The 26,034-nt window shown below is 40.0% G+C and overlaps 5 protein-coding genes across 6 annotated transcripts; 3 read left to right on the top strand and 2 right to left on the bottom strand.

Annotated features, from left to right (window-relative positions):
* Window positions 1-86: 86 nt before the first annotated feature.
* LOC5515686 (5-hydroxytryptamine receptor 1D) lies at window positions 87-2,446 on the top strand. The gene has a single exon (XM_001635753.3). The coding sequence runs from the start codon at window positions 1,037-1,039 to the stop codon at window positions 2,204-2,206; it is 1,170 nt and encodes a 389-aa protein (XP_001635803.2). The 5' UTR covers window positions 87-1,036; the 3' UTR covers window positions 2,207-2,446.
* Window positions 2,447-4,835: 2,389 nt separating this feature from the next.
* Window positions 4,836-5,976, top strand: LOC125560694 (trefoil factor 2-like). The gene is made up of 2 exons (XM_048722912.1): window positions 4,836-5,113; window positions 5,883-5,976. The coding sequence occupies exons 1-2, from the start codon at window positions 4,924-4,926 to the stop codon at window positions 5,963-5,965; spliced, it is 273 nt and encodes a 90-aa protein (XP_048578869.1). The 5' UTR covers window positions 4,836-4,923; the 3' UTR covers window positions 5,966-5,976.
* Window positions 5,977-9,552: 3,576 nt separating this feature from the next.
* On the top strand, window positions 9,553-14,720 carry LOC5515684 (vesicle-associated membrane protein 8). Of its 2 annotated transcripts, XM_001635751.3 has the most exons (6): window positions 9,554-9,781; window positions 10,601-10,697; window positions 11,575-11,676; window positions 12,549-12,645; window positions 13,120-13,187; window positions 14,277-14,720. In XM_001635751.3, the coding sequence occupies exons 1-6, from the start codon at window positions 9,636-9,638 to the stop codon at window positions 14,421-14,423; spliced, it is 657 nt and encodes a 218-aa protein (XP_001635801.2). In that variant the 5' UTR covers window positions 9,554-9,635; the 3' UTR covers window positions 14,424-14,720. The 2 variants fall into 2 exon arrangements, with proteins under 2 accessions (XP_032241231.2, XP_001635801.2); XM_032385340.2 differs by lacking the exon at window positions 11,575-11,676 and having other exon boundaries at window positions 9,553-9,781.
* Window positions 14,721-15,318: 598 nt separating this feature from the next.
* On the bottom strand, window positions 15,319-20,394 carry LOC5515683. The gene is made up of 2 exons (XM_001635713.3): window positions 17,898-20,394; window positions 15,319-16,926 (listed from the first exon to the last, which is right to left on the bottom strand). The coding sequence occupies exons 1-2, from the start codon at window positions 20,241-20,243 to the stop codon at window positions 16,198-16,200; spliced, it is 3,075 nt and encodes a 1,024-aa protein (XP_001635763.2). The 5' UTR covers window positions 20,244-20,394; the 3' UTR covers window positions 15,319-16,197.
* Window positions 20,395-20,555: 161 nt separating this feature from the next.
* On the bottom strand, window positions 20,556-24,926 carry LOC116619959 (apelin receptor). The gene has a single exon (XM_032385336.2). The coding sequence runs from the start codon at window positions 22,390-22,392 to the stop codon at window positions 21,439-21,441; it is 954 nt and encodes a 317-aa protein (XP_032241227.2). The 5' UTR covers window positions 22,393-24,926; the 3' UTR covers window positions 20,556-21,438.
* Between the last annotated feature and the right edge of the window lie 1,108 nt (window positions 24,927-26,034).

The following is a 26,034-nucleotide window of genomic DNA, read 5'->3' as shown; positions in this document are numbered from 1 at the left end:
GTTTTTTTATGAAATTAAAAGTAAACCTAATAAGTTTTACACTTTGTATTCTTATTATTTTGTTTCAAACTCTTATTTGATTTGTTGGTGGCTTTAATTGGAAGCATCGAGCAGAATGGAGCGACATTTCCGCGCAGAATGGAGCGACATTTCCTTCAATATCCTTCTCTGGAAAATATTAAGTTTCCATTCTTATTTGCCAAAAACTCATTTGATTTGCGGACTCATTTGATTTGCGTGTTTTTATTTTTTTATCTCTAAGGCATTTTCAATATCCTTCTTTGGGAGGTCTAATCAACTTTCTAATTTTGCTTGTACGATTGATATTTTGGTACCTTAATTGGAAGCGTTTTTTATCTCTAAGACACCTTCTCTTGTCTAGCATTTGGAGGAGCTTTAAAGAACTCAAGAAGTCGAAAATAGAACCTTGTTCGCCGCCTATGTTCGCTGTCTTTTATAGAAGGTATGCCTCGATCGCACACAAAGGTTTTTTCCAAGCTATAGCCTTTGCTCTCCTCAATATCTGACCAAGTGATCAAGTCTAATTCAGGTAGTCACCAGATCCAGGGATTACTTTTTTACCACCAGCCTTGCTCCTATATCAAAGGGACTATATCAGTGAAGATGCATCTACTTTAAGGAGTTTAAGGAATGCCAATCAATCTCTCCTTCACCATTGACATCTGAAAAAACAATGATCTATTTGCGAAAAAACTTCAAAATAACAATCCATGATTGAAGTCGGATACTTTATTGAGGATATTTGATTGAAAGTATTTCTGTTACTTGTCTGAATTAGTCGATGGAAATGGATTCTTTGCATTAATTAGATATAGTACAAGACCGTCGTGAAATGGCGGTCGACTCCTTACGATCATCTCAGCAAGCCGTCCAGATGATCAACATCACAAAGCTATGTAAGATTTCTCAGGCTGGCCTCCGCACCTCCTCTTTAATGTTGTGTTGAGTAGACCGTGGCCCACGGAAAACTCTCGACGTAGCCTCATTCCAATAGTCATTTCTATCCTTTAAAACTATGAACAATTCATGGGTAGACTTCACCAAATGCGCTTATTGGAGCCATCACACAATAACGCCGGCGAACTACGCTAGCCTGTTCGCGTTGGATTGTGCTCTGTCGGTTATCAACGGCTTAACAAGCCCCGCTACTTTTGCCTCTAACGCGCTCATCCTCTTTGCTATCCTGAAAACACCGTTGCTGCACACTCCAACCAACGTTTTGGTTTTCTCGCTGGTTCTCGCGGACAGCTTAGTAGGCGTTCTGCTTCAGCCACTAGCTGTTGTCTACTTGTTGATTGAAGGCAACACCTGCGCCGTCATAGACGCACTGACCTTTTTGAACGTTACAGTTATTGGTGTGTCCTTATCAACCATGGCCTTAGTGAGTTTGGATCTCTACTTGTCTCTTTATTCCCCGTTCCGCTACCCATCTAAAGTCACCATTCGACGCGTCTCCAGTGTCTCAATAATTGTCTGGCTTTATTGGACAATTATGGTGGCTATCCCGATGGTCACTCCGGGGCGAACAGCAATGCTGTTGGTCGAAAGTGTTTTGGGTGTCACGTGGCTTGTTTGTTTGGTGGTAATCGCGATTTCATATTTCAGGATTTTTTGGCTGGTTCGGTATCACGTGACTAAAATAAAGACATTAACGCCTGTCGAGCACACCGGGCCACAACCGATAGGGGACCGTGAAGCTAATGTCAATCATAGAGGCTCCTTGAACTTGCAATTCTTAAGTAAAGTGAAAGAAAAGGCAAGGAAAGAAAAGGAAGATTTTCCAGTTTCTGATCAGAAACTGTCAGTCATCAACAGTAAGCCAATCAGCACATGTAGTCAAGCCGTCAGTTGCCAACAATCTGCCAAAGACCAGCCAAATATCACTCGTCCCAAGCCTATCACGGCCCAGCAACCAGTCAGAGCTCGTAAAACAAAATTAGCTGTCACTATGGGTTATGTAATCGGGACGTCACTATTTTGTTATTTCCCGTTTGGGGTGGTGGTGCTGTTTCTAAGAGTGAATCCCAATCCTTCCTTGTCTTTGGTAGCCGCTTTCTATGTCCTGATAACTCTGCAGTTTTTAAGTAGCTTTGTGAATCCGCTAGTGTATTGCTGGCGCGTGCGTGAGTTGCGGGAAGCCTGTTCTACTCTGTTACGGAGCCTGGGGAGGAGATTTTTTAACTGATGATTGTTCTTCAGGGAAGCAAAGTCGTCAGTTGATATCTTTTTGTCTGGCTCAGGCAACAAATGTGTAGACCTGTAGTTCGCGGGTCTTTAATTTCGCGATCGCAGAGAAAAATTGTTTGCAGGGTACTTAATTTCGCTAAATTTGAATTTCAGGTTACTTTATTTTTTCGATTAAAATAAAAAAAAAGTAGTAGTCAACAACTGAAATAGGACCAGTATATTAAAACAAAACAAAACCAAAATATTGAAACAAAGCCAATACGTTGCCCTTAAAAGTCGGTCTTTTTAATGGAAAAAAAACTTTCTTGCTCCTGTATTATCCATATTTTTTTTGATGGGGCACGTGCCCCCCCCCCCATAATATTTTCAAAATTATAAGGAAATGACCAGTAGGGGCGTGGCTGTGCCCCCTTATGTTTCTTAACGTTTGTGTGTCGTGCCCCCCCCCCCCCCCCCCCATAATTCGAGGCCTGCTTTATGATTGATCAGCGCCTTTCGAAGTGGTGGTGTGATTTTCAATCATTAAAGTGTTAGCCAATGAAACGGCTCGCTACTCACCTATATTTCCGCGCCTCTATATTTTGCATCACAGCAAAATACCAAGTTTGAAAGAGTATGCATTTTCATCGGTTAAAATCTGTTAAATAAAGTATATTATTTGGGAGTTTTGCGGATTTCCTAAAATAATTTGTCCTAATGAAAGCATATAACAAAGGTGTGGCTGGCTAACGCCTTTTAATATTTTTATCCAAATTCAAAGATTAATCTGGAAAATCGAAACAAAAGCTAGATGAACGGAGTTAAATATTTATTTCAAAACTGTTCTTAGCAACTATAGAATAACGTTGTCAAGAACCTGGGATTGGTGAGTTTATAAATTGAGAGTGTTACTTAGAAATGGGGTATCACCGGTTGGAATGCTTGGCCTCTATTTTCTGATGCAAACACTTTTAATCTCGAAAGCAATCGGTAAATTCCTGAAGATGTTTTTAAGAGAATACCAACATGCCAAATTTGTTGCTTCTTTGATAACAAATAAAGAAATAGTATTAGTAAGAAATGAACGAATGGGTAAATAAATTAAAAAGGTTATTTGTTGCTAATCTCCGATAATCCTCGAACCGAGTGATGCGAATTATCTGACTAGATGACTCAGCATACGATACCATTGCGTAGCGACGGAATCGCACTGCGCATGCGTCTACCCAGAATTCCCCGTGTGTACTCCTTTTAACAATAGCTTCGTACATATTTTTCTCCCAGAGGTGGGTTCTCGATTTCTCCTCATATTATTTTGGCAGCATGAAAAATGATTTACTGCTGTTTATTGCATCGCCTTTGCAATAGTCTTTTTTTATTTGGAGTTTTCCCTTTTTAACCAAAAAAGTTGGAAATTGTCATTGCATTCAAGTGATAATATTAGGTTTTATTCTGAGGTTTCCTTACATTTTACTTCCAGAAGAATTGCGCGCAGTTGATTTGTAAGGTTGTTCCGTCATATCGCAGTGTGATTGTAAGAGCAATTTTCTTTCTCAATGCCTCAAACAGTTACTTTTCTCCTGAATGTTAAAGTCCTGAGGGTTTTATTCTGAGGTTTAAATCCTTACATTTTCCTTCCAAAAGAATTGCGCGCAGTTGATGTGTGAGGTTGTCCCGTCATGTCGCAGTGTGATTGTAAGAGCAATTTTCTTTCTTAATGCCTCAAACAGTTACTTTTCTCCTGAATGTTAAAGTCCTGAGGGTTTTATTCTGAGGTTTAAATCCTTACATTTTCCTTCCAAAAGAATTGCGCGCAGTTGATGTGTGAGGTTGTCCCGTCATGTCGCACTTTTCTCCTGAATGTTAAAAAAGTCTTGAGGTTTTATTAATTTGCATTGTAATATTTCCATCAGCAAAGAACCTCCATGATGAACCATCACGCGGAAGTCGCATTTATTCTCATGCTTGCTTTAACAAGCAACGGTAAGGTAGTTCATTTGAGAAAGTTAGACAGGATCCTAACAATGGAATTATAAAAACACATTTTGGGGAATATGAGGGGAAGAATCATTAAAAAACCTCAACCACTCACTTATTCCTCTCATTTATTCCTCCCTTTTATTTCCTTTGAAGACGAGTCGACAGAGCAAAAAAATGGCAAGTTTTCCCAAAATAAGGTCTGGTTAGTTTGAATTTTTGCATAGAGGTTCCTTATGTTATGTAAACCAACATATCAAAAAATGTTTTTTTCTTTCTTATGGATTCGATTTCGAGATATGAGGCTTGAAGTGCAATTTTCAAATGTTCAAACTATGAATTCTCCTCGTTTTTAGGGAGAAGTCGGGCTCTGATCAGAAATTAAGGCAACTTTGCTTACTTATATCTACATTCTTAATTTCTTTAAAATTTGGGATTTAGCTTTTGGCCAGAGGAACTCCTTTTATGCGGAATCTTGAGCTTATATTTTGAGAATTGGAAAATTTCATGCCATTTTTTTGCTCTGTCAGACGAGTCTCCGTCTCCCCTGTATGATATTCAAATTATGACGCAATTATGATTTACGGTAATAAAGAAAGTGACGCAATCGGTGTAGTGACGATAACAAGGCTTACAATAACGCGATCGATACAAAATGGCCGCCGGGAGAGTTCACCCAACTTAACCAATATGCTGACCAGCCAAACGCAGGCTCTCAAATACTATGTCCATCGGTAATAAAGCAAATCATTACAAATAATGTTTTCGTTAAAAATATCTCAAGGTTACATCATGCGCAAACGGCTTGAGTTCACCTGCCCCCAGATGACGCCAATGGAGCGAAGTCAGTGCGGGCACAGTGAGGTTACTAGGGAGGAATGCCTTCGCATGAGCTGTTGTTATGACAACACGATGAATGGTGTCCCGTTTTGCTTCCATCACTTGATTGGTGAGTAACAGGAGCTAGGACCCGAAATGATCCTCATCCAGCAGATAAAGGGGGGTTTCAAGAAAGGAGGAGTTCATTGATCTTCCGTTGACTTCCTTATATTTCTTGTTATTTTTTAATAGGAGGTGGGTGGGGGCGCTCGGCCCTTCCTAGAGCTTCCTGCTGCCCTCAAAATGAGTTCAATGCTTGCATACTCGCTTTTAATTAAGGATTGCTTGCGATCTATACGCAATATCTTCTTGTTGTTATTTGAATTGTAAGTTGCTTGTAGCGTACTTGAAAAAACGGTTGGGTTTTTCTCAAGCCAAAATTAAAGAGTGTAGTCGGGAAAAAGTAATGACCTACGTAGGATTATGCAAAAGAAAATCTTTGTTGCTAAATTTTAGAAAGTGCTTCACAAGGTATTTCCTCAGTGGATCACTCTCACCTAAATAACCAATCATTCAAGTAGTTTTTAACAGAATAAGATTTATCTATTCCTGGCCTAGGAAAGATTACCATGACTAAGGCAGTCTGATGAGCCTTGTGTTCTTTAATTCGGCCTTTTACTTTTTTTTCTTAAAAGAAGGGGGGGATTTATAACGCACCTCTTTCCACTCCCAATCCCTGTTTCAAGCCGCTCTAAGGAAAACAGTAAAAAAAAAATGCGTGTTCTGGGATGGCCTCACTCTATTATTGAAAAAGGTCACTCGTTTTATACCAGCCACAGGAATCCCGGTAAGAATGCCTGCGGCTTGACAGCTATTTTCTTTTTTGTTCTTTCTGACAGGTCGCTGCAGCGTCAAGATCGCGGACCGGGAGACCTGTGGTTATGACGGGATTCCTGTGGATGCTTGCAGGGATCTCGACTGATGTTATGATAAAAAAGCCCTGCACATAGAGCACACAGAGAATCGTTTGTAAATTAGGTCTTTTTAAAGGGGCAGTGCCATGAGTTTCTATGGGCCAGTGTTTAATAAACTTTTTCGAATCTATTCAGAAGAGGGACATAGTTGTAGTAGATTTATCAGTTGTTTTTTTTGTTAAGATTTTTTACTTGAAAGTAGTGTTATACCCTTACAGATTATAGACCCTCCGTAAAATGAATCAAAATTACAATAACCAATAAGAAATAATAAACAATCTTTTAGTGATCCGCCTATCATAAAACAAAATCTTTCTTTTGTCTTAATTGTCTAACGAGCAACTGCGAAAATAGGTGAGAAGAAAGCTTTGTGAAACTTTGTGAGTATGCATAAATCATAGGAAGGAATTGAGACCATAGGTAGATTTATCAACAAAATGTTGTTTACTTTATAAATGAATCAATAAAGGAAATTTCTTACTGGATGAGCCACTAACCTACAGCTGACAGTTTGTTTCAAGGACAAAAAAGGATGCTCCCCTTTTGTGATACCTGACGCACTTTGTAATACCTGACACACTTTGTAATACCTGGCGCACTTTATAATACCTGACACACTTTGTAATACCTGACGCACTTTGTAATACCTGACACACTTTGTAATACCTGACACACTTTGTAATACCTGACGCACTTTTTAATACCTGACGCACATTGTAATACCTGGAACACTTTGTAATTACTGGCGCACTTTGTAATACCTGACACACTTTGTAATACCTGACGCACTTTGTAATACCTGACACACTTTGTAATACCTGGCGCACTTTGTAATACCTGACACACTTTGTAATACCTGACACACTTTGTAATACCTGGCGCACTTTGTAATACCTGACGCACTTTGTAATACCTGACGCACTTTGTAATACCTGGCGCACTTTGTAATTGATGGCGCACTTTGTAATACCTGACACACTTTATAATACCTGGCGCACTTTGTAATACCTGGCGCACTTTGTAATACCTGACGCACGTTGTAATACCTGACACACTTTGTAATACCTGACACACTTTGTAATACCTGACACACTTTGTAATACCTGACGCACTTTATAATACCTGGCGCACTTTGTAATACCTGACGCACTTTGTAATACCTGACGCACTTTGTAATACCTGACACACCTTGTAATACCTGACACACTTTGTAATACCTGACGCACTTTGTAATACCTGACGCACTCCGTAATACCTGGCGCACTTTGTAATTACTGGCGCACTTTGTAATACCTGACACACTTTAAAATACCTGGCGCAATTTGTAATACCTGACACACTTTGTTATACCTGGCGCACTTTGAAATACCTGACACACTTTGTAATACCTGGCGCACTTTGTAATACCTGACACACTTTATAATACCTGGCGCACTTTGTAATACTTGACGCACTTTGTTATACTTAACTTACTTTGTATTTACTGTAGACGTTTGTAATACAACTGACGCACTTTGTAATGCAACTGAAACACTTTGTAATACCTGACGCACTTTGTAATACCTGGTGCACTTTGTAATACCTAAACATACTTTACTGATTTTTCTACATCTTGTAGTCTTTCTAGTTATACCATTTGCAATAATCTGCCCCCTTTTGTAATACCTAACATACCCTAACAATACCTGAGGCTGGCCTTTTGAAGAAATTGCCATAAACTGTATACCATTTAGTCCGTTGAGGACCTTTCCCGACCGTTGGAGAGGGTATGTTAGGTATTGGGGAGGGGCTAGGGGGTTTAACCCCCCTCCCCACCCTTTGGGTGGGCTGCCAAAAAGCCATATGTAACAAAACAACCCCCCCCCCCCTTTTTTTCACTGAGCCAAACTCCCATTCAGCGAAAAGCTAGATCCGCTCCTGGCAATATAGCGAGTGCGTTACTCGAAAAGCCGATGGATGATAATTAACCCTAAAACTAAAGTCTTTTACAACGCTGGCAACGGTCCTGCCGGCCCTAACTAGGAGCATGGCGCATGGGCAGCCTTTGTTGTATCAATTCATGATCGTTAGCAATTTTTCTTCTGGTTGCCCAGTAAAATGTAAACGTCAAGACTGCATACACGGCAGAGCCCCGTTGGCAAATCCTGACCTTACGCTGCAATATCATCAGCGCTATGCGTAAAGACGATTTGAAAAACAGATAACACCATAAAAAGTACTATAAATAATAGCAATCAATAAGAAAAATTCGAGGACATGGCCAAGAATCGAAACTCGTCCAGATCATGTAAAATGAGAAAAAATAGAGCATACTACCAGACTTACGCTAAAACACCGTTTAGCAGCATAAAGCTTTACGGCTAAGCTGAAGATTTCGGCCCAGCACCGCTATCTAGCGAACTGTACAACACAAAGGAACCTGAGGTACCCGTGCATTAATGGGGAGGCAATAACCAGGATCCCAGTCCTCTCTTAGTCGGTTACGCCACGCACAGCTCGCTGAGATGGAGACTGGAAAATATCGGGGTCTTTTTCACGCTTGCGTCTCTTGGGAATGGGTGTGTTGCTTTAGTAATGAAGTGATGTCGTCATCATGTGTAGCACACTACGACCATAAGGTCTACGTTGCTTACTTTAGCGTTTGTTATTCTTTGTCCAGTCTTGGCGTAAACGTGGCATTTTTTTCTTTTTTTGTATTCAGAACAACAACACAAAAACACAGTGAAATAGTTTAGCGGTTATCGACCAAAAAATCCTTGAATTGTTCAAAATAGTGATAAAAGCATGAAACTTGTCAAATTACTAATGATACTTTGTGTTCTTTGGGTTTTAGAAAATACTGTGAATAAACATCTCGTAAGCTACTCGAAATTCTTAGAAGCATTTCAGAGTTTTATTTTTTTTGGCTCAGGCATCAGTGTGGGTTCCCCAACATAAATATAGCCTCCAAAAATCATAAATCCTGCGATTTGAAGTGTACACAAGCTGTAACGACGCAGCTTGTCATCAAAAAAGCTGACGCACTTTGTAATAAAATCTGACGCACTCAAGGATTTTCATCGTGATATTCTTCGTCACCCTTAGTTGCTATAATTGATTACAGTAAAGTTCATGTTAAATGTTACTTCCAACCCGGGGGGGGGGGGGGGGGGTACTCCCTATATCCATCGGACAGGGATCATCGTCGTATCTTTTAGGATGTAAATTTTGAGCCTTGCTGGGTACTTTTTAAGGGGGAAAATGAGAATGCCCAGATTTTTTTTTTACCTAGGTATCTTTTAGGGTGCTATTATAGCCATATTATTATAGCCATTATAGTTCATGAAAGAGCGTTAAACGTGCCACTCGGTGTTTTAGATCACTATTTGTTTTACGTTTGTTTGAGGTATCGTTTAGGGGGATTCATGCCTAACCACGCCCAGTTTTATCTTTTAGGGTTGTTTTAAAAAAATCCCGACGATGATCCCCGTCCAAAATCTAGGTAAGACACACACTCAAGCTTTGATAAAACGGAAATTTGATATTTAGTCCACTGAGGACCATTCCCTACGGCCGCGTACAGCCCCTCCCCAGACGTATTTGATATAAGGCCTGGTAGCACAGCACAATCCCGAAAAATCGTTCGACATAGGATTTCAGGATTGGTAGTGTTTGTCGGACACTTCTTATAGCGGCAAAATGCCTTTGTATTACAGCCTTATTGCGAGAGGGGGCACTATTCTTGTAGACTATGCAGAGACGACGGGGAATTTTCAACAAGTTACATACACTATACTGGAGAAGATTCCTGGCAATGACACAAAATGTACCTACGTCTCGGGAAGGTATGTGTTTGGTTCCGGCTAGAAAATCTTTCTGATTCTTGGAATCTTCCGCACTGGTCAAATTGATGGAAGGGTTGAGTATAGGGCTTAATACTCGTAGAGATCTTTTGGAACACCATCTCTTGAACGACTCTATCGACTCTATTCCTATGTATAAATTTTGAGTGCTTGTTTAAGTTATATGAAGGTTTTTCTATACGTTGCAAGGTCCTATTTGCTTCTGCTTCACCTGTTTATTTATTTTTACGGCTTATGATACTGCGACTAAACCCGAACCGTTTATAATTGTTTTCTGAATTCTCTTAGAATGTGGTTTGTTAGGATTTCCGCGCTTTTCCGAATATATTTGAGCTCTTGTGTCAATTGTCAAATGTCTTCGAACTGAGTAAGTTTTTTATTCTGACATTCACGTGATCCTTGATCATTTTCACCAAAGTATATATCTGTATCACAAAACATCTCGGAGCAATGTGGCACATGCTTGTATTTCGAAAGAAGTGTTCTCTCGATATTTTTATTCTTATTTGTATAACAAACAATTTATCACTTCAACCTAAAAGTGAAATTGTAATATTTTCTTCAAAATGACGTCATACCGGAAGTAAAGATTTAGTGAAAGTGTATTGTAAATCCACACTCACAATATAGTTTGTTACTCAAACTCCTGACAACTTGTTGTTGATAAAATGCAATATCTCAGATTGGGTGGGTTTTGGGGACATAGAAGTAGTTGTAATGCCTTCTTCATGTAATTCGTTATTTAGACATTATCAGGACCTATTGAATATTGACTACATATTTTCATGCTTTTCTATACAGTTATCAATTCCATGTGATTGTGGAGGATGGTTTAGTCTACCTATGTATGGCTGACAAGGAGTTTGGCAAAAAAGATCCTTATGCATTCCTTGAAGAAGTGAGTGCTTTTTAAAGAGTCTTAACCAGACTGCTATTTTACATGTCCCCCTTCAAGGGACAATAGGGACCCAAGATGCCTCACAGGCTGGTAACAGGCTGTGAAATATGGAGTGGGGGTTGGAGGGAGGACAATGTAAAGAAAACTGCGGTGAAGCTACTAGTTATCTCCTTATGTTTTCCTTGGCTAAGGACATAAATCCACAGGCCTCCATCCCTTTAAACACCTGGCAGTGCCGTAGCAGGCCTCGAAATATTGGGGAAGCAAAATACAGAAACATTAGGAAAATATTGGGGAAGACAGTCCCACCCCTACTGGTCATTTCCTTATATATATATTTTTTTAAACATGCTCCCAGTGCCATAACCCCCTGCTACGGCCCTGCTTGAGGGACATAAAACCTGGATATATTCTGACCCTTGGCCCCATTTTATTGTGTGACTAACAGTAATTTTTATAAAAGAAATCCCTGTCAGTCACTATTTTGTTATCCAGAAAAATAATTACAGTGCTAGAAAGTATCCATTTCAGATGATTTGAGAATGCTCTTTTGCCTTATTTTTTATTGGTTTTGGTAAAGTATCAAGCTTTGTTTTTAGATGACACATGTTCAACTCACTCACATAAAGGCAGGTGTTACAAGATTTTGAACCTCATCACAAGCCTAAATTTTGTGGGAATGTTCATACATTCTCTGTATTCACCCGAAGGCTCTCTTGGGTTTGTACACCTATTTACAGTATTGTTTCTCACCTGATTTCACAAGATTTCTGTCCAAGTTAGGTTGACAGCTATCGCGCGAAGTACTTAGAGAATGTATTTGTGATGAGCACTCAGCTAAAAAAATAGCATATTGACATTATAATAATTCTTTCAGATCAAAAGAAGGTTTAGTAATAGCAGTCTTAAAGCCAGAGCCAGAACAGCTCAATCATTTGAATTCAAGAGAGATTTTGCACAAGTCCTTGCCACACAGATGGTAAGTCTGAAGAATTGGAAAATATTTAACTTATTTACATATGAAATTTATACCAGTGCTTCACAACAAAGAACAAACCAGTAAAGATGATGTTAAATCCACTTGTAGCCATATTGCTTGATTCCATGTATATGATATGCTGTAGTTGAGAAATGCGAAAAGCACGGGTGGCTTAGTGAGAGGCACGTCAGCCTCTCACCAAGGTGGCCCAGGTTCGAATCCTGGCTCAAACTGGAGATTTTTTCCTGGTTCATGCCTTTATTTGAATTTGTGTCACAAGTGAGTTGAAGTTATTCTCCCGTGTTTCCAGTCTTCTTGGATAAGGAAACTTAACCAGAGTTCCCGTCTCTTCAAGCTGCTCTACATTAACCTGAACCCAAGGGACGTTAAAGAAGCACTAGGGATGCAATAAACCCTCTGGCAGTGACCACCCCCAGTGACAGTGCTTACTAACCGAGGGCCATATGTCAGAAAACTGTATATTCAGTTGAATATGCCACCCTCGATAAACAAAAGACAAAGATTACAAGAAATTCAGAGAACTTTGAAATTCAGAGAACATAAACTGGTGGTTTATGTAAAAAATTCCATGATAGATCATATACTAGTTTTTGATAGATCATGGAAGTTGCCCCATCTAAACATGAGTAGCTGGCACATACACAGGGGAGTGCGCAGGGTGCGCGCGCACCCCCCTTGGCAGCCAAAAAGTGGGTCATTTCTTATTAAGGAATCTTAAAATACTATGCTTTTTCCATATAATACTTATGACTGCACACACCCCCCCTTTCAGCCAATCCTGGGAACGCACCTGAGTAGAATTGTACATACAGTATGTGATAGTACCGTAACTTGTGAATGGTCTTTGTCAGGCCTTGTACTCTGACCCAGGAAGAGCTGGTGGTGATGCTATTAACAAGGTCCAGCGAGAAGTTGACGAAGTAAAAGATGTCATGACCAAAAATATTGGTATGTCTCTTACCCACAGTTGTTTCAATCTCTAAACAGATATCAAGAGACCACTAACCGAGCCACATCCTCGGGGACCCAGGGCGTACTAAGAGTAAACAAGTGTAACTCCAGACGAGTGCCGCGGGGGGAAAAAGAGGGGCGCTCTCCGCTTCCGGCTCGCGCTCGTTACGCTCAGTTCTCGTTTCCGCTCAGTACGCCCTGGGTCCCCGAGGATGACTGAGCCACTATCCAGCCATTTTTGAATAACTCAAATTTGGTCGCTTAAACATAATGTTGTGTGATTCCAGAGAAGAGTTATGACCCCCTCGTACCTGGAATTTCTAAATCGCCCGATAGAAAGTGGGGGGATGAATTATTTTTTTCAAGCAGCCACCTTATTGGTCACATTTTTGCTTAGTGAGAGTGCATACTAAGTAAGACTGCATAACTATACTGGAGTCAATCTGATGTAATGGATATTTTTTTCCACAGAAAAAGTCCTTGAGAGAGGAGAGCGGATCGATATCTTGATGGATAAAGCCGAAACCTTAGACAATAGCGTAAGTTTAGGAAAGTGAATTGTGGGACATAGTCTATAGGGCGACATACAGTAGGGGGTCCAAGAGGGCCAGAAAACATCCTGCTCACTTTGTAGAGATGACAACTTACATGGGGTACCCACTGAATAATTTAATTGACTGGTTGAATTGTAAAGAAAGTGACTGAGTTTTAGGTTTTTCTGCGTATTTTGGATTAAAAAGAACTAAACTAAATAAGTCTAGCAAGCAACCTGAGTGTCAGCAGGCTCTTTTATTGTTTCCTATGAAATATATAGCTCTCCCACTTTTGTAAAAAAAAAAAAAAAAAAAAAAAAAAACATCACCTGATTCTCAGGCTATTAGTCTAGTGACCAGTCTACCGGAGCTCATGACTGGTGTAGAATGTGGGAAAATTAATTGCTATTTTTACACCATTACTTCAGTGAATACTACTGGACCCCACCCTGAATGTTTCCCTTGACGACCCCCTTATTAACACAGGGTTGAAGGTTTGATGTTGTAGGCCAAAAAAACTCATAAAGGTAACAGTCTAGTTACACGTCAGGTTCAAATCTATACTTTTATTTGAGTTTCTTGTTAGGCTAACTAATCCTTTCCTTTTTCATTTTTTTTGTTACGTTGTTTGTTTCGTGTGCATACGCCTATTTCAATAACGGTTATCGGCGCGAATGGCGAATGGCAATTGCCAAATGGCAGTTCTACGACCGAAAGGTGCTCATGGGTAGTGATTATTTGTAAAAATAATGGAGGTGGAAATATATTCAATCAGTGTCAGAACCATAAATTAATTATATTAAATAGTCGTATGCTTTATTTATATTTTTTTGGAATTTGGAGCAAATATTTTGGGATCCATGGGTCCTTTCGGTCGTAGAACTGCCAATAGCCATTTTACGTTTGAACTGACAACGTTTTTTTTTAAATAAGTGTTTGTGTGTCCATATTGAAAGTTACCCAGAAGACCCTGGGGACGAGGCTGGGCTTCACCATGTTTTTTATGTTGATTGTCTAAACTGATGCTCGTAGATTATTAATTGTTTTTTACTATATTAGAAGTATAATAACCGGTTGTCCCCTTGTTCTGTGCAGGCCCAGACCTTCCAGAGGCACTCTTCGCGCCTGCGCAAGAAGATGTGGTGGCAAAACACCCGGATGTGTATCATCCTAATCTTCGTGTTGCTCATCATCGTCGCTATCATCGTGCTTATTGCGTTGGGCGCCGAGGGCAAGCTATGAATCTTATAAAACAAGATTTTAAAACCCTCTTCATGACATATTTAGGGAACAAAGACAACGGCAAAGGCGGGGGTGACGTGATGACCCAAAAATGCTAACATGCTCATTGTTATCTTTGTGAACGTACGTTCTAATTAGGGACCTTAAATACCGACTCAGTAAAAAAATCCATTTCCATCGGCTAATTCAAGCATATGACTGAAAAACTTTCAAAAAGAAATCGTTAACAAGGTAATAAACTTCAATCGTGGGCGGTTATTTTGAAGTTTCTTGCAAATAAACCGGTATATTTTCAAATTTAAACAATAATAAATGAGTGGCTGATCGACATCATGTAAAAAAAGCTTTGCGAACGGAATGCGACAGTAATGGTACTGTCAAATTAGCTGACATTTTGGTTGCGGACTATTGCGATCATATGAAAACCAGAAATTTAGGAGAAAAATGACTGAAATTTAACAGATATTCCATTTCACGACATACCCTTTGAAATTTATTTGTCACTTTCTTCGAACAAATTTCGTCTAAAATGTTTGCCGGCATCTTAATCTGCACCTTAGTACGAACCATCCCTAAAAATTCTGCAGCTGACTTAAAATCTTAATCTTGTTATTTTCCTATTTCGTGTAAAACCCAAAAATACAATAGCGTAAAATTAATAGTATGTAAACAGTAAACAGTATGTAGCATTTTCAAATCTAAGTTCAAACGGTGTATTATCCATGACCCGTATTCAATGCAAATGCTTGCAAAGAATCGAGTCGATTGTTCCACCTTCATTTGCTGCATGCAAATGAAGATGGAAGAATCGACTCGATTCTTTGCATTGAATACGGCTTATGGAAAATACGACGTTTGAACTTAGCCTAAGTAATGAACGTATATAAAGGGCTCAGTTGTTTACATTCGGTATTTTTTTTTCTTCTGTTTCCCTTAATCCTGAGCTTAAAAGATATTCCCCTGAAATATGAACCAATGATCAAATAAATCAAATAGAATTTGATTAGAGAGATGAGAATGTACTGTAATCGTTAAACGTGCACCGCTACGGCTTTTCTTTGTGCCCGCCTGTTCAAAGAGCGGCGTGCGCAACCCCGGCAATCGATAGAAAGTTTAACCAATTAGCAAGCAAGAACCTTTTTTTTCACTATCTCTATAACTATTAGGAGTATTTCATTGTACTTTGATGTGCAATAAAGCAATTCTTTGCCTCGCTGGTTGTCCAGTGGAAATTCTCGCATTCTTATTGGTTTGCATCACAATCCTGTCAAGGTGGCCACGGTAGCGCGCGTCGCACGATAAATATCCGTGGAGCATTAAAAAAGCCGTTTTTTAATTCACATCACAATCTGGCGCAAAAACACGCGTTTATAAATGTAAAGAGAAATCTAATACGCTTATCATTAAAGTGCACATGTGATGAATATTGTATAGTTCTTTTTAAAATGTATAGCTGATCATTATTTAATAAAACGCCTTAACTCTTATCCAGTGAAGGTGTAGTCACTATAAAGGAATAGATTTCGATTAAATTACTATATGTCCTTGAAATTATACCTCTACTCCATTATTGTATCCGTTTAAAACCATTTTCCTGGGGCGGGTACTTTTTTACTTATCCACCTTCTAAAAGCCGCGAGCCTATGTACAAATCAATTATCTTAATTCTCTTGGTACAAACTGCAACGAGGTTTTGATGAAATAATTAAAACCTGTCTCTATTTTACAATTTATTGACCCCAAATTCCCATAAAAGTAAACGACTGATTAGTCACTACTTTGTAACTGGTTTTGTTTCCTTTTCCTCCTTTCGTTCAATAGTAAATCCCAGAAGCCCTTGCACGCGTGATATCGCCTTCAGGACCTCCCGTATGGCCGCGGGACTCATCTTGCCATCCGCGGGTTTACCGTCCCGCGAAAAATCCTCAATCTTGATTGCATCCGCTGACACTTTTCCATCATTCTTTTCGAGTCGTGCGGGACTCAATTCAACATCTACCTCGTAATTACCGGAAAAAGGAGAGCTGGACTCCGAATCAGCGAATCCGGATTCTTTGGAGCCGCTCCCAGATCCTGAGTCGACTAGTAATCCGCTTTCCGAGGACTCGTCTGTTATGGTCATGTGACCGTCACGTGACTCGACCAGCTTGATGATTTCGTTGACGTCATCGGAATGATTGGTAATTGGCCCTTCCTCCTCGTTCACGTGACCATCATCTGACTCAATCACTTTAATCACCTTATTGACGGCATCTGCTCCGTCGTTGTCTTTCTTTTTGTTTTCTTTTTTCTTATGTGATTCAGTCACCCCGACGACCTTGATGATGTCATCCGATTGGTGATTATTTTTTATTGGTGTCACATGATTATCACGTGACTCAATCGCCTTGACGACCTCATTTACGTCACCCGGTTGATCGATGTTTTTCTTTTCGTCTTTGCTGAGCTTCGCGTTTTCCTTCATGAGTCTTATTTTGTTCTGGGCTTCTCGAAGTCGTTTCACCTGGAAAAGCAAGGAAGACAAGAACATAAGCATTATATAACCAAGTGATATGCTCGCAATAAGCATTTTATAACCAAGTGTTATGCTCGCAGTAAGCATTATATATTATTAAGTGATATGCTCGCAATAAGCATTATATAACCAAGTGATATGCTAACAGTAAGGTTTATATAACCTTAAGTGATATACTCGCAATAAGCATTATATAACCAAGTGATATACTCACAGTAAGCATATAGGTAAAATGTGGTAAAATGAGCTCAAATTATGTGTACAGGAGAACATGGGCGTAAAACATTTCACGTTACCCTAATTTCTTGCCTTGTTTACTATCTTAGAGGCGTTACTAGCTAACTATTAAATAAAACTAGCTAACTATAAATATGAAATATAAATACATAGATAATGATACTATAAATTCACCTTTATGAAGACTTTTACACGAAGTCGGAATATTGGCTGTCCTAACAGCGATTTTTAATATTCTGCGAACTTTCGTTAAAGCCGCATTGTCACCAGTTTACTTCCGGTCGATTACGTTACAATCTCCGATGATTTTTAACGGAAAACGCGATTACAGTTTCCTCGAGGATGTGATTGATAATTTAGAGCGGATGGCATGTTAAATATCTCGGATTCTAATAGATACTTTTGTCTTTTAACGGTTGAGGTTTCCGTCGGACCCCTGGAAGTGAACTGGTGACAATGTGGCTTTAAGCATTTCCGACCGCTAAACCATTCCATGGTCCGGGCCATGCTGAGAGGTGGGGTGACTAGATGCTATTTGAGTGCTAAGCAATGAAAATGCTTTCAGGATATTTTTGATGACGGAAACCAGGAGTCGATTGGAAATCGTTGGCAGAATATAAGACCTTAGTTACGTCTGACTTGTTTACTTTTTCGTCGTGTTCGAGTATAAAAAAGACACGTGCTCCTTGTTCCTGTATTGGCCTCTACTTCCCCGTAATTACCTTCGAAGCTACCAGCTTTTCCATCTCTCTAGCGTACAGCGCGTTTGTACTGGCTACCTGTGCCGCCTGAAAGGCCTGGTCCCCAAGGCTCATCTTTCTCTTCGCTTTGTCGCCTTTTGGAACGCGTGAAATACTTGCTTTGTTGTTATTCATCTCTCGTGTCTCGCCTTTTTCTGTGCGACCTGGTAAAATGTCAGTATTTTTCGCGAGTTGGCTTGCATCATTTTCCTTCGTTTGCAAAGTCGTCTTTATTTGATCTTTTACGCTTTTTCCCTTTGGTCTGTTATCTTGTCCGTGTGGGGCCTTTTTGTTTAGCGCATCCGAGCTCTTTCTATGGTCATACAGGTTTTTATTTATAACATTTGGTATCTTTATATGTTCATCCAGGATATTTGGAGGTTTTTTCGAGTTCTTTTTATTTACATCCGGGATCTCTTTGTAAACATCCAAGGTTTTTTTACGAACATCCAGGATTTTAGTGTTTGAATTTAGTCCAGCTCTATTTCGTTGAGCTTTTTCCGCTCTGTGCATGGTTCTCATCTTAATCATCCTCAGTCTTTCTTGTAATCTTCTAAGAATAGCAAGACTTGCATCAAGTTGATTTTTTGAAATCTTGCCCTTTCTCTTATCTTTGCGCTTTTTAAAGTTGTGAACGATTTTAATGCTGGTTTCAGAAACTTTCTGTTGAGATCGCGGTTTTCTTCTTTTACTTGTTTCTTTAGCATCTTGTGACTTGTTCACTTTAGCTGTTTCCTGTGATTTGTTTGATGAATTTAGTAAAAACTGCCGTTTTTCGCCCTCTTTCTTTAAAGCTGAAAGGCTCGATTCTTTGACTTTATTGGTCAATGTTTGCTTGATGCTCGTTGACACAAGTCTGTTTTCTTCTTTCCTGCTGTCATTATTCTCCACGCCACCTTCTCGTCCTCCTGCTCCTTTCTCGCTTACTTCGTCCTCATTCAAAACTCTTCGTCTTGTCGATACCCCGCTCCTGGCTTCCCCAGCTTGTAGGTCTTTGTCTTTATCGCCACGCATTGCCATCTCGGCCAACATTCCCGCCCTTTTGGACGCCGCTTGCGCCTTCTCAGCCGCAAAACGCGCCTGCTGCGCAGCTGTCTGCGCATCCTTGCGAGCCCGCGATGCGCTCTTCTCCAGCGCCATGACGTCATCAGGAAGGTTAGGCAGTTTCGTTTTGGCTTTTTCTTTCTCTTTCTGGGTGATTTGGTCTTCTTCGAACTTCCGTTGAACTAAATCTTTTACACTCATAACCACGTTGGCTACGTCTCGCCACACAGATTTTGCTTCTTGCACCACGCTTTTTGCATTGTGAATAATTTTCTTGATTGATTCGCTGGTTTTCTTGTCGTTCAGGTCGAGACCTTTGATTTGTTTTACAGCCTTCATAATCTCATCGAGGGAGATCTCACTTTCCTGTTTATTAGTCACTATTGCCTTAGTAACATCCTTAGTAACACCCTTGGTGACACTCTTAAAAACTTCCTTAGGAATTTTCCTATCATCTTCCTTAGTAACAGCCTTGGAAACATCCTTAGTAACCGTTTTGAGCTTCTTAGAATCTCTCCTGTTAACGCTCATTCTCTTTTCTGGTCGCTCAACCTCTGACCTAGTCTTTCCAGGCTCATATAGAGCCATAGCAACGTCCTTGGCAACGCTCTTTGGTTTTAGTAGCTTTGAGTCCGTGGATAATCGAACAAATTTTATTGATCTTTTCTTGGAAACCGTATGATTTGTATCGTCTGACGCTTTGAGGTCAACTTTTTCGCTCCTTACTCCAGATGCTCTCTTGCTAGTCTCGCCAGAGGCCGAAGAAACTCCGCTTTCATCGCCAGAGTAATCGCTGTCTCCCGATAATTCAGCGACGACCTTGTCGATGGAACTTCGCCTATTCGCACTTCCTTCGGAATCTGATTGATCGTCATCCCCTGATCCTGAATTGAATCCTGAAGCTAATTCAGGTATAGAACGTATCCTCGGTAATTTCTCTTTTTTAGAACCCACTTCTACGTCTTTTGGTGTTTTAAATTTTGAAGTATACCCTGGCCATTGCCCCTTGACGCTGAATTTTGGATTTGTAGTGTAAACCGTTGCAAAAACTGGCGTGTTTATGGCGCTGATCATCTCCGCATTATCATTGTCGACTTGCCAGTCAGTAGCAGACGAACTTTTTACTTTTGCTTGAGGGAGTTGGTACTCTAGATTTGTCCCTACCGCTGTGGCTTCGACTTTGATTCCATAACTCTTCTCGCCGCCTCTGAACCCTTTACTCTGAGACGAACCAGCTCTAATGACCAGGCTGAATCCCAGAAGAATGTGAATCACTGGAATCATTGCTTCATTTGGTAACAAACGCGTGCACAACACTAAAAGCAACTTGGCCGAGGCAAAAAGACTTGGAACCCGCTTTAGAAGAAGACTAAATCTCTCAAAGGCGCTAAGCTGTGAGACTTATATTTGTTGTACCTGCTAAGGGGCACGACGCTTGGATAGCGATGGATAGCGATCGTGGTGTAGATAAAGGGAATGGAAAGGAATGAATGGAGCAGGTCTGGGGGAAGTGTCTTTCGGGTCATGACTCATGGGACTCATGGCAAACCCGGGGTCAACCTTTGTGAGAAAAGAACGGGTGGGACTTGGTCGGTGGCAGATCAGATCAGATCAAAGATAACAAAATATGAATCAAACATTGGTCTCCAAAGTCACTTAGTTTTCCATAGCCTGTCAATAATAATTTGAATTTAAAATTTCTGCAAAATTATCCCAATTTCAATAGCCTGTCAATAATTTTGAATTTAAAATTTCTGCAAAATTATCCCAATTATTAAGGCTTGCTTGGCCAGACGGCGATGTTGAGAGGGGGCTTTCTGTGGCTAAGTAACACTCGTATCTTTTTTTCCTTTGCACCACGCACGTTTTACACTTTTCTCCTGAAAAACATTCTTAACTTGCAGGTTGGGTAGATAAAGAATTTCGATGGCTCTATTTGTGGTAGTCTGTGTCTTAGAAAATATCCTGGCCATGCACATTTAAATATACAGTTTATGGGGAAATAGGAATGAACGGTTCTAAGTATCGTAGCAGCATTTTTAATAGCCTTTTGCATTCGGTACCCGCTCTTTTGCACGTATTTGCTGGCACCATACATTGCCATGTGTCTTGCTCTGTCATATGACCTACTGAATCGATTTGAGGGATCGACTCAACACGTTGGATTGATGCAGACTAGATTGAATGATTCTACTGTTATCTTTGATTAGTTGTTCATTATTTTATTGAATAGATTCATTCAAATTTACCAATTTTACAAGGATTTATAAGGTTGATAATCGCCGTAAGATAAAAAAAGGAATTTTTTGCTCAAATTTTGCAAAAAAGAACATACAATAACATTTGTAATTTCGGTTGTTTCATATTCAAACAAGTTTTCCTGGATTTGGAAAATCATGTTCTTAGTCCAAGGTAATTTTTGCCTAATCTGTCAGTCTAAAGCGTTGTATAAAAGAAGTGAGAATTAGTTCTTCAGTGATTAGTTTAAAGTGCTCATTCTGATAAGCGAAGGCTGTCCTGTGGATTGTATTGTGCGCCTTAGATAACTAGGAATCTCTTGTATTTCTCCACTTTGATTTTCCCCTGTCTTTGTCGAGAAGCACTTGCACAAAATCCTCCAAAGTTCCCTCCTAAACTCAGGAATCCGATATGAATAAACCAAAAAGTTGGCAAATGAGTTTACATGTAGTAGGATAATACAATATTGGTAGATCTGTCTTTGCGGTGAACCAAACCAAAAATAGTAAATAGTATAAGCAGCCATTGGGAGATAACAGAGGAATGAAAGCACTGTCACAATGAATAGAGTTTGTGTCAGTTTGTTGTTGCTGCGAGCGAAACGGGCATTTGGGGAGGAATTGCAGAACTTCAATTTGATCCATATCGCCATGTAACAACCCACGACCATGAGAAGACCAATGATTGCCAGAACTATCTTTATAGATCGAACTGTGAAAATATAAGTTGTTGTCACGGCCAAAATATTTGCGTTTTTGAGCATTATCGGAATTTCTAATAAAATAGAAAGTAGCCAGCTCATTGAAATTGCCAACGTGTAGTGTTTGGCCGTAAGTTGGCGATGCTTGAATGGCGCGAAAATGGCGTACGTTCGCTCAATCGCAATAACGGTGAATGAAAACAGCGAACCATCGACTGAGATTCCATTAGCTACTGACCAAATGTAACGATATTTCTCGAGTAACGTTGGACCAGCAAGAGAACATAGCGCAAGTCCAAAGAGAGTCAGCCCAACCATCAGATCCGCCACAGTTAGGTTGACGAGTAGATAGCTTGACTTCTTGATGCGAAAAGACTTGCTCAGAAAAACAGCGAGCGCTAGTGAATTTACGATCACAATAACGACGGCTTCCGCCAACTGTATCGGTGCAATGGAGACCAATAATTCTTCTAGAGAATCCGTGTGGTTATCCATAACAGTCTAGGTCTTGATGAAGTCAACCCTAATTCAATAGATACTCGAAACGCGATGTTTTGTTCTTTTCTAGTGGTAATCGAAGATCTGAAACGTCGGCCTTGCGGCTATTGCTCCTAACCTAAGGGTTCCCACATGATTAGGCTCAACATCTGTGGGCAGTTGAGTATTAAAATTGTACCAAATAGAATAGTCTCAATATTGCAGATTGCCTAATAAGAATGAAAGAGCGAATCGATTAGCCAGTCGAGAGCTGGTCCCCCTAGAAACATGCAGCTTAAGTATTTGGTTGAAAGCAATTGGAGTTAGGCAAATATGAGAAAGGAAATGAAAATGTGTCATTTATGACAAACTGTAGGCAAACAACTAAATTTTACAGTATAGAATTTCACAGTTCTTGGATCTCTATGATTAATGGATCTATTATATATGTTATTGTTATTTCATACCAGGATTCGACGAATTGAGAATTCGATATAAAGTGATTTTTTTCCATTTCGGAAAATCAAAAGTAGTTAGATTTACCGAAGACATTTGATATCTAAATAGAAATGAAAAGATCATATTATGTTCCAGTTATCAAAATCCTCGAGTTTATGATTTCGCGAAATATTGGTTATATTCCTGTCAATTCATTTGTCTTTATCCCCATAAATGTTGACACTAGTGCCGGCGAGGTGACGAACTACGCACGAATATAAAGGACTGAAATAATTGTGCGAGTCTCATTTACAATGACAAAGCAAAGGAAAACGTTTATTCCCCAAACATACGTTGACCAGAATCTCGGTTTATGCATTAAAAATTGCGTAGCTACATATGGTTAATTGAAAACATTGTCAAATTTTAGCGATAAATTTCTCTTCTAATTTTAAAGAATAAAAATATTTTTTAACCAGAACCTCGGTTTATTTATTAAAAATTGCGTAGCTACATATGGTTTAATTGAAAAAAATATTATCAAATTATAGCGAGAAATTTCTCTTCTAATTTAAAAGAATAAAAATATTTTATCATGAACTAGAATTAACGGAGAATTATGATCGCTCATTAATCAAAAATCTTTCAAAGTTGAAGTCAAATTTTATTGAAAAATAGAATTGAATACGTAAATATGTTTATACACGAAACTGTAATGTCAAAATTGCCTGACATATTTGCTGCTCACATTGACATTAATTGGACAGCCTTATTGTGATCATATCGAATTAGACAGTGAAAATTCCTGAATTTAACCTTATACAATTTATTGAACTCGGATTAGACGTTACAATACAATGGGAGCTAATATTTAATAGCTGATAACTAGCCGATAACTAAATTTTTCCCTACAAATTGAACTAGCAAGCCCAAGAAAAACTCAAAACTGTAGCAGTCAAGCAAAAATTGGCCTGTCGAGACTTTACAATAGATTCATATGTAGAGATATTTAATATGTTAAATCCAGTAGCCGATCTAGGGAGAGGGTTTGGGGGGTTTAACCCCCCCCCCCCCACCCTTTTGGGATGTCAGATAGCCATATGTAACGAAAAAAAATACCCCCCTCTCCCCTGTGTCACTGAGCCACCCCCCCCCCCTTCTTTAGCGAAAAGCTTGATCTACCCCTGAAATCTGTTTTTCTATATTATTCAAAGCGTTGGTATTTTTGGTATCCCTCTTATAAAGGACATCAGCAATTTTCACGCATAATAGCCGAGGCGCCGGGGGAGGGTGGGGTAGGATTTAGATAATGTTTTCAGCGATAAAAACCCTCGAAATCGTAGTTCGTGGCCGCCATGTTGGATTCGAGTGACAAAAGTTGAGAGGCGCCGGGGGATGGGGGGGAGGGGGGGTAGGATTTAGATGCTGTTTTCGGCGATAAAAACCCTCGAAATCGTAGTTCGTGGCCGCCATGTTGGATTCGAGTGACAAAAGATGAGAGGCGCCGGGGGGTGGGAGGGGGAGGGTGGGGTAGGATTTAGATAATGTTTTCGGCGATAAAAACCCTCGAAATCGTAGTTCGTGGCCGCCATGTTGGATTCGAGTGACAAAAGATGAGAGGCGCCGGGGGATGGGGGGGGGGGAGGGGGGGGGGTAGGATTTAGATAATGTTTTGGGCGATAAAAACCCTCGAAATCGTAGTTCGTGGCCGCAATCTTGGATTCGAGTGACAAAAGATAAGAGGCGCCAGCGGGGGAGGGTGGGGTAGGCTTTAGATGCTGTTTTTGGCGCCTCCGCCTGCCCCGGCGCCTCTCATCTTTTGTCACTCGAATCCAAGATGGCGGCCACGATCGCCGAAAACAGCATCCGGCCACGAACTACGATTTCAAGATTTCGAGGGTTTTTATTGCCGAAAATAGCATCTAAAGCCTACAGGTAGGCTACACGCATAATTCCTTATTAGAGTTTCAACCCTCAGCGTGAACCAAGGAAAACTGAAAGTCCCATGCGCTAGTAACCAGAGATGTGCAACTATATACGGGAGTGTACACAGGAATTACTAGGGGGTGGGGTTTGGGGGGGGGGCTGTGTACCCCCCTGTGTACGCGCCTGAGATGCATATGAAGAAAACGTTGTCGTTAAGAGGAATCTTAGTTTCTTTTCAGATATTTTCTCCATTGACCAAAAAAGATCACAGTCACTGTTTTTCTCTTCTGAATACAAGTTACAAAGTTTACGAAGCACCGGCAACCTTAAAATTGCCAATTTTCCAAATAAGGAATATATTAGTTTCCTTATATGGAAGTGGCCGCGTTTGGCAAAAACGACAATTTCTGTCTAAATTTTCTTGATATGCAACCACGAGAGCGCAGTTGCGCAAATGTTAGTGGGACGATAAGAAGAGGCCCTTAGTGCAGGTTTATCACCACGGACATATTCTTCTGAGTGTCTTATTGTGTTGACAGAACTTCTTCAAATTGCCTATTTCTTGCACATGTTGGTTCTCTCGATAATCACGCTTGTTGAGGTAGCTGCTATCAATGTCATGGAAATGCTATAAGAATACTTGATGGCCGCTGTAGTCGGCCTCACGAAATCCATCCACGTCTATGAGCCTTACGCTGATTAGCGCCGCTTTGTATTACCTGATTACTACGCTAGCAGCCAAAGTCTTAAACTGCGAAAACCCTTCCGTCAAGCTTGTGTGTTCAAAAAGGCGCCAAAACTTATAAGCGAATTTTTGAAAGCATTATTTAGTCTTTCCTCATTATGGAATGGTTATCCGTGTCTGCAAAAGTTGAAAAAAAATAACAATAAAAAAATAGGTGCCCGAATGACTCGCGTACCCTTTTTATGTCGCATGCTCCGGGGTTAGTTATAATAGAGGTAAAAAGCAACAACGAAACGAATGACCAGTGCATCTGTCATCTCACTCCGCCTCAATAGCTCTTGTAAAAGATGTAATCTCTGCCTCAAAGAAAAACTTATCATTATTCGCCAACCCAAGCTATTAACTTTAAACAAGCGTAGCGAGCTAGTGTCTTCGTGCCGCCACAGGAACAAAGCCTTGTTACACAACAGCTGGACTATTCAATATAGCAGCCATTCAAATTTCGCGCCCTATTTTTATGTAAATTTCGTATATAGAAAGTATATTAGTGATGGTAGTAATATATTCTTTTAATAAATCTCCTGATGAGTGGGCAACCACGAAACAGGCTT

This window comes from Nematostella vectensis, chromosome 15, assembly GCF_932526225.1.
Source record: "Nematostella vectensis chromosome 15, jaNemVect1.1, whole genome shotgun sequence".
Lineage (NCBI taxonomy): Eukaryota > Metazoa > Cnidaria > Anthozoa > Actiniaria > Edwardsiidae > Nematostella > Nematostella vectensis.
This window is presented reverse-complemented; position numbering and strand designations above follow the sequence as displayed.